General features: G+C 36.1%; 1 protein-coding gene across 1 annotated transcript in view; it reads right to left on the reverse strand.

The window, feature by feature from the left end:
* LOC124172985 (insulin-like growth factor-binding protein complex acid labile subunit) overlaps nucleotides 1-6267 on the reverse strand; it is a 43069-nt gene extending 36802 nt beyond the window's left edge. The window contains exon 1 of the mRNA XM_046552517.1: nucleotides 6238-6267. Coding sequence (XP_046408473.1) covers nucleotides 6238-6267 — 30 coding nt within the window. The remainder of the gene's footprint in view (nucleotides 1-6237) is intronic.
* Nucleotides 6268-9186: the final 2919 nt, after the last annotated feature.

A 9186-nucleotide genomic window follows, 5' to 3' on the forward strand; every position in this document is an offset into this window, starting at 1 on the left:
GTCATGCAGAATTTAAAGAGACCAAAAACGAAATGAAAGAAATGGCCTACATGACCATGGTTTGACCTGTACTTGAATATGCAACTTCTGTGTGGGATCCCTACAATAAAAATGAATCTTCTAAACTTGAAAGGGTTCAGCTAAAGGCAGCCAGGTACACTCTAGGGAAACATGGAAGAGGGGAAAGTGTATCAGCTATTCCTTTCATTGCGTAACATTTTCTCAGTGATCTTTCACATTGGCGGAGAATTTTTTTTCACTGCATTCACTTTATTTTTCGAAAATATGAAAACAATATCAATAAAAAAAGGATTTTTATATTAATTTGACTATTTATTAAACAATTTGTTTATGGCATCACAGTAATGCCATCCGCACCCATGTGATAAATACTCCGGATATTTATGCAACCCGTTACACAAAAATTAGGAACGACGTACAACATATATTTACGTAGCAACTAAGAAGCTTGAAATAATTTTTGAAATGATGGCGGAATTGAATTATAAAATAAGATAAATATTTTTTCAGATGTCATCCACTATCCTTGCATCAAATTTCGGGTAAATAAGTTTTCTAATTTTAATTTTCACATTTCTAAATTTTTAAATTTACTTGTAACTTAGATTTGCGTGCAAACATATGAAAGTTATTTTATCTTTTTGACATTTTCTTTTGCGTGAATGCAGCAAAAATTAATTAACAATTGTGAAATTCTTTGAAAAAAGGGTTCAAACACAACCCTGGAACTTCTTCTGTACATCATACATCATCAGAGGTATACTGATTCTCCACTTTTTAGTCGTTCTTAGGACGTGAGGAGGATTATTTCTCCTGTTTGTCCTTAGATTTTCAGTGGTGTGTCTTTTTTGAGAAACTCAATTGATGTTTGAACAGATTATTATAATTTTCCATGTACAAAGTCAGTAGGGTAGCCACGGGAGGGGGTTATAGGTTACAACCCGCGTTGAGACGCCAAAAACGGGTAAAATGGCCCCCGCACCCTCCGGAAGGGCCCCAAAATCTCCGGCAAAAAAACCCCCATTTAATAATCGTTGCTACGCGACTGTATAAACTGGGCCCACAGAGAAGATATCTATCGATTAATTATCGCATGACTTTGTTTGCATGTCCCCTGCCTCCAACACCAGGATCCTTCGCCCCAGTGTAAATTATAGCATCTTGCATCTGCATTAGGCTCAGAAAGCATATATATAATTTTATGCCGTGTTTGTGACGCCAAAGCAACATGGACTCATGAAGCAGAGTTCTTTACCCGTATTTTAAATTGCTATCATTCTTTGAGTAAAAAATTCAAAAGGTGTCGAATTTTATGCAAGGGGTCTCTTGGTATCGAATCATCTACTCCATGGTTCCTGCCAAAATGCATGCAACGGAAAATTAGTTGAAATCGGTCTCGGGAAAAATTGCTGTGAAGGTAAAAAAAATCGAAGATATTTTCTACCTTTTCTGATAATCTGGAATGGATGGCCATCTGACAATACTTCATAAAATCATACATTAGGTATATCAGACCAAAAATGTCTCCCATTCCCCACGAGTAAGATTTTTATGATCGGTTATCCTTGAAGAACTGCATGTTGAGATGCATTGGCAGTATGGACCAAAGCCTTTGAGACGAGAGTATTTCCTCCAGCTCCCACATACTTGCATCCTCAACGTAAACTTCAGTCAACACCTATAAAATATACTATAATAAAATACATTACATCTACGAAATACACAAGACTGACGAGGTTGCTCTTTTGCAGTCCGAAAGAGATGTAAGCGTTTAGAACCGACGTACAAGAAATATCTAAACGTGTATGTTCCAGATTAAACGGCAACGTATAATAATCCAAAAATAATTGTTTCTTTGCGCATAGAAATTTTACTGAATTACTTTTCTGATTATAATAGCTCTATTTGGTCGAAGTAAAATATGTAAATTGCTTCAAAGTTAAAAGGAACTTTGGCGGAGAAGACCCAATGCAGTTTTCCATCTATACACTTGAGTAAATTGTGCCAGAGGTAATTTTATTGCAAGGAGATATTCTTAGTCTAGTTCACCACAGGCTGATACATAAACGGTCCTTAGGGTTCGAAAATAGGAATAAAATTAAAAATATAGGTTTCTCCCATATTCTATTTCCTAGAACCTTCATCTTTTCCCGTGAATAACGAATTGGTGGTCGCAATAATTCCCACTTTAACAAACTCATACGAAATAAATGAGAATAAGTCGTAAAAATCTATTTCTTTTTCCGTAGCCAATATAATCAAATAGGGGAGAATGATTCGTTCAGAAAATGAGTTGCAAATACATTATGGAAGAATGTTATGACTAATAACGGCATTATGTAAATAATAAGTTTAAACAATAATAAAAACAGCAGCATATTATTCAACTGTGTTTAGCGTGTGTATGGTGACCGTATTTTGAAATACGAAAATATTTTTCGTCGATGAGATGGAAGGAAGATTATGACTAAATATTGTTTAAAAAATTTTTAATATTACTAAAACGAGAATAATAACCTTCAAATGCGGTAACATTTAGTAAAAACATTCAGATGAGTAAAGAAAATATCGCATTTAATTTTTTTCAATGGCGGAAAATCTTACAAATTAAAAAGTACTCCATAAATGTAAAAAAAATGTACAAAAAAAATATAAACTATTTTTCAAAAACGGAAGGCATATCCAGGTAGCGTAATACAGTGCGTGTGCGGGAAACCATCACGAGAATAGAGAGAACAGAGCGGAGGAGCGTTGGGAGCGATTGAAGGACATAGGCCGGCGTGGCATCAATGATTTGCCACCCGCCCGTTGGCAGGACCTACGCTGGGCATCAATGCTATGCCATCCGCACTCAAAGGGCTATGCTAGGGAGCTTAGGATGGAACCCTCTAAAAGTGAGGAAAACCATTAATAGGCTATGCGGGGTATAGAAAGCATTTACAAAAGAGCAGGGTTGGAAAGAGATAGGTCTGAAGCTGAACTCACCCTGCTACATAGGAAGGAAAGACCATAAATTTAAAATTAAATAAAAAAACAAAAAACAGACAATTTGAGAAAATCCTTCCTGCATTTAGGAATGAAGGAGTGGAATGACCTACCTGAAGTGATTTTTAAGATCTTCCCTTCAAATGCCAAAATTTTTGGGAAGAAGTGTGCATCACTTACCTATTGATTAATTAATTACATCGTGGTTTAAAAAGGAGATTGTGAATTTGGTTCAATGCTCATTTTTTAGTTGTATTATATTAGAATTAATGTATTTAATGGATTGTTTTTAAATTGTTTTATTGGGGCAATGTTAAATTATTAGTTGTATGTGATTAGAATTAGTTTATTATTTTTACCATCGATATCTATTCTGTTTCTGCGTCTTTGTATTATGTACTTCCTGATTTTATGTTACCACCCGATGTTATGGTCGACTTGGAACAATTTATGTAATAATAATAATATGGTTTATATTTAACCCTCAACAAAGTATCGTTGCTTTTCCCTCAGAACAGATGCGCAAACTCTTGGCATACAGAAAATTAGATTTCGTTTTACTTGTGCAGATACTGCAGCCCAACATCTCAGTGAATTATTCCATATTTCTTTAACAATACAAGACCTCAGTTTTCGGACCTCCCTGTCAAGTTCATCCCAAAATAATTCAATGGAATTCAAGGCCAGTGAATGGCTTTGCCTTAATCATATTTTTCATTTCCCCACTTTTCTCTTTTCTATTGACATACCCTTCACACAAAAAGGGTGTTACCTTTCAATTCTTTATTGCCCAAATCGAAAGATTAGTACTCCGGGAATACCCCTTTTAAATACTGTTCTCACCAATTTAACTTGCGTTCCTAGGTAAATAAAGGTTTTATACCTAGGTACATGAGCCTGACGTACCCAGGAAAAATTTCAAGCACTTTTCGATGTTTAATGTGATGCATTATTAATAAAGGTACAAGTCTTAAAGTTAAAACATATGTTAATTAACCCTGATGTACTAATTTTAAATAATAATTTAAGGAATTATTTTAATTGTTAATAATAATTAATAATTTAAGGAAGGAATTTGAGAAACGAGGACTCAGACAAATCGCTGTTCGCGAAAAATCTATGGGAGAGTTACGACAGGAGCGATTTTGTTCCGGAAATTCTCCACATTGATAAAAAGGGAAGAAGGATGGACTGCTTGGGGGAGTTGGAGATTAGGAAACACATCAAGGATGGAATTTAAGCAAATGAGAATATTTTTATCAACTATTCCCACCTCTTGGAAATCCCCCTGAAGCTGAGTAACGCTCCAACCCCAACGCAACCCTCCCCTACCAACGCGTAAGAGCAACCGGATAAACAACAACAAAACGACTGTCGTTATAACGATTTTTGTACCTGATGATGTCGCCTCTGCCACGAAACCGGTCGTATTGAATAAATCGTGTGAAAAGGTACCATAACGTTTCATTGTTTACAATGGATTTTCACAAAGTGAAGCCTGAAAGAATCGAGTTTATTAAGAAAATTAATTGATTGAAATAAAAGAAAAATAATTAAATGCGATGGTGGTTGGCGTAACATGGTGAAACTCCTTCATGATGCACAAATGTTAAGAAAATACTCAGCTGTTTCACAAAATAAAATATATTTTCGACCGGTTTCGATACAGCGTATCATCATCACCAGAAAAATAATTAATTCTCACGAAAGAGAAAAGCTCAGGGCTAGTCCTATGGCTCGGGAGAGGAACGTGGTAGGGCGGTTGGGGGGTAGGTGACAGCCCAGTACACTTTAATTCGTTTGGATCCCGAAGCGGAACGAAAATTTGATGCGATCAAGGCTGTAATTAGTGAATATGTGTGTGACTTGGAGGTATAAAAGCTAATAACACTGTAACTACCGCGATATATGTGCATTGGGTCAAATAGGAACCATCGGGTTTCATAAACACCTCTCACGACCTTTCCCGGATAAACTTAATGCATTTCTTAAATAAAACACCTGAAACTGGGCCTCCGCCTGAAAACATGGGGAAACGCTGATGCATTGCAGAAAAAGATTTCCACGAAGAAAAATAAAACTTTCAGTGATAATCATAGAAACTATGACGACCAGGAAAAAAAAAACTTTTAACCCATTAATCCCCAGCGTTGCATTCACGCAACATTATTGAATCCTAATTATTAGAACAAGTCTCTACTTCAAAATAATTTTTTCTTCGATTTACTGACTCTTTTTAAGTATCTCTAGTTCTGATTTTGTCACATCCACCAACATTTTCATTCAAATGAGTAGGATTTTTGGATAGATTGAAGGGGAGTAGGCCTTATAGTGAATTGAAGAAGGCGGTAATGGAAGGAAAGGAAGGCTCCCAGATCACTTCTTTAGTACTCCATGCAAACCTACCTCAATCGGTAGAATACTTTAATAATAATTGTGTTTTTACGACTGATGACGTTTGGCATAAAAATCGATGCGCACATACGAGACACCCTGAGAAAAATGACATACCCCAGCATGTCCGTTGAAAGGCAGAGTGGGGAATTTCCTCCAAAGGAATACTGACAGCTTCCGGCGAAGATACCGAGTGTGCAAATCAAGATAAACAATAAAAGATGTAACTCAAGTTTTAAAAATTACTTCTTTTTTGCATTTATTTTCCAGAGTTTTCCCAGCGTTGCGTAAACGCAGCATTTTGAAAATCTTTTGATACGATGAAAATATTTTTTTTTCAAAAAAACATCTTACTTAGGCCAAAAGAAATCGGAAAATGCGAAACAACCGAAGTTAGAAGCCCCGAATACAGTTTTGGGAATAATGGGTGAAATAAAATGTTAATGGCGAGAATCGAACCGGGGACTACCTTGTAAGAAGAGAACACCGTAAACATTGGGATAGCATACTGAAAAAGAACTTATATATTACACGTGTAAATGTTTAACTGCGGGTATTCTTTACACTATTGGTTGCGCAGTCCCATATGGAGGTAATTGGTGGACAGCTCCCAATGGACTACGACACTACAAAGTTTGATTGGAATCTGCGGCTAAGTTTACGTACACTACCCTCGTTAATTTTGATGACTTTTTTACATATCTTTAACAAATACAACACTATCACTGATGAATAGAGTCGTATTTGCACCAATGAGCACATTGAAGTATACACATAACATGAAAAATCGTAACTTTTTATTCTCCCTTATTATTATTATTATTATTGATCAATTACCTGTGAATCCATGTCATATACAGCGTCCATATTATCGTGGTTCTTAAAATTAATGAACGAATGTGATGGATGAACGAAGAAGTTAAATTTAAATGGTTTGTCCCGGGAATTGGTTGTTGCTAGTCACAGTTAATTTCTTTAAAAGGTATGAAAGGTGTTCATTGTTGTCGGAGTAGTCATCTTAACAGAATAAGTTGCGTGCTTTAATAATAAACAGAGATGTATATGTGTAAGAGTTTTAACCAACTTATCCCATTAACTACCATGATCCCCAAATGGGGACCCGGTACTTTAAACTACATAGCAGCGCCACTTGTGACCAATATATAGAAACAGGACCTTCGCGTCTTCCAACGAGATGTCGTTAATGAAAGGAGACATCAAGTGATCTCGTGCATGCATTGACATGTGCACACGAGCTCGTTTCTGTTTAGAGGTTTCCGTTTTTTGGTCGTAGAGGGAAAAGGTGACTTTTGACGGCATGAAAGACGTTATTCGCCGTGGCTATTCTCCAACTGGGTCAATTTTTCTTCATCTCTGGTTAGTATACAATATATTATAATCGACGTTTTGTATTGCCAACGTGCGTCACTGGAGAACAATGGACACAAACACCTCGAGCCCCAACTGGGGCTCACGGTTGACATCGTGGTCGTCGTGAGATTCAAAATGCGTGTTTTCCTAACTATTGGGATGTAGACGGAAACAAATAAAGTAAAAAAAAACAAATTTGGCAGTTAATGGGTTGTACTGTAGATGCTTACGAGCAGTGGAGGCCCTGTATGTCAATAACCGCTGCCACTACCAGCCTGTCTCCTTTAAGCCTCTCCAACGCAGACGTTGGCCGTATTTCCTTGGAGGCGTATCGCAGGAGCTTGAAGACCTCGCAGTCGCAAACGAAAGGGTTGTGTCCCAGAATTAATTTGACGCGGGAGAACTTGCTGTCTATGTCGCAGCCGGGGGTCACTACTTCGATCTGAGAAAGAGAAAGTAACAAACTTTATACTGCGACACCTTAATACCTGAAAGTCTTTTTTTCTACAAAAAAATTAGTCTGCATCATTGTCATAAGGAAAAAGAACAAAGAAATTAATCCGCTTGTAGTATTGTAATCGCTGTGATAGTAACCCCTTGTATCACCGTTGATGTGTAGAAATGAAGCAACAATGACAAAGAAAAGGATTTCATGAACAAATAAAAAAGATATATCTGCAGAGTATTGATGTAATTTAAGTCCATGCAATTGATAACAATAATAACATATTAATTAATAACAATAAATAAGAATGAAATAGTATGAATAAATGGAACTTCCCTTTCTTAGTTCCATTCATAATTGAAGAAAACGAAAATGCTGCGTGTACGCAACGCTGGGAAAACTCCGGTAATTAAATATAAAAAAGTAATTTTTTAAAATTAGGTTACATCTTTCATTTTTTATCTTGATTTGTACACTAGACATCTTAGCCGGGAGTTAATCAGTATTCCTTTGGTGGAAATGCCCCATTCGGCCTTGACGGACATGCTGGGGGATGTCATTTTTTTACAATAAGGTGTCTCGTATGTGCGCATTGATTTTTATGCCAAACGCTATCACTCATAAGAATTCAAATTTATGAATGAAAATTTAGGTGGAAATGACAGAATTAGAACTAGAGATACTTAAAAAAGTCAGTATAATCGAAGAAAAAATTATTCTGAGCTAGAAACTTGTTCTGAGAACAAGAATTCAATAAACAATAAATAGTCATGGTAATTTTTCATACGATTTACGATATTCAAGACGACCGGTTTCATCGCATAGTTTAATTCCATATAACATTGAATTCCTGTGCAGGTACCGGTAAAAATAAGTTAAACCTGCAATTGGAAGGAGGTAAGACATAGGATAGGCACATAGACGTGATTTTTATTAAGGCAGTGTAATTTGCATTTTGGATAATGTCTGTAAAGTTTTAATTAACCTTAGGAAGACTGAAAAAAAATTATCGCGTAGTAGCCTGACTGGGTCCAATGGACCCTGAAACGTTTTTTCCACAATATTACCAGTTTATGATGAATTTAGGCTGAGTAAAGTGATGGTTTCCATCTTATTTACATCCTCAACATATTTCTTCGTCTTCATTATTATTAAATTATTTTGTTTTAAGCTATTACTGCAGTGGAGAATAATATTATCCCCTCTACCAGAAATATCACTCCACCTTTCCCATTTTCATGAATGTTCATTAGCACAGTAACATTAACACAAATAACAAAATGGATTTTTTGCAATGATTAATTAGATACATAACAAATTTAATGAAACATAAGTATGATGAATTTTCTAAAGTTATTGAAAACTGTTATGCTATTACAGGCACTGATTGCATAAAATTTCTGAATGAACTTGGCATATAATTTGTGCACATTGTGAAAAGGATGTTCGTGTCCTTCTATCCCTTTTGTAGTTGCACTTACGACACTTATTTTCCTAGGTTGCTAAGGTTGTCAAGGAGTGTGCCACATTTTCTTTTTCGCGATGTAAATTCTTCCCATACTTGAATTTCTCTTGGATTCCATGATATTCATGAGATACCACTTTGTTAGGAATTCCTGTAGGCTGTATGGCATTTATAGACGTGAGCTCGGGTGGAATCTCTCGTTTATTTTACCTCATGATCTCTACAATCGCTAAACCTTTGGAAAGTATTGGGCTACCTACTTATGTTTCTGGCTGATTGATCCCTCAACCATACGTGTAACTAATCTTTTACCTTGATTGACCTCTCGACTTTTATGAGATTCTCTACCTGTGTATACTTGGACATTCCACTTGTATGAATCACTACTACGACTTGCAGCCAAAATTTTAATTCCATACTTTCCTCGTTATGATGATACAAACTCTCTAAAGGTACAGCGCCCACGGATTATCAATAACTGTTTGTCAAATGTCATGCAGGATCC

The sequence above is a fragment of the Ischnura elegans genome (assembly GCF_921293095.1).
Source record: "Ischnura elegans chromosome 13 unlocalized genomic scaffold, ioIscEleg1.1 SUPER_13_unloc_3, whole genome shotgun sequence".
NCBI lineage: Eukaryota > Metazoa > Arthropoda > Insecta > Odonata > Coenagrionidae > Ischnura > Ischnura elegans.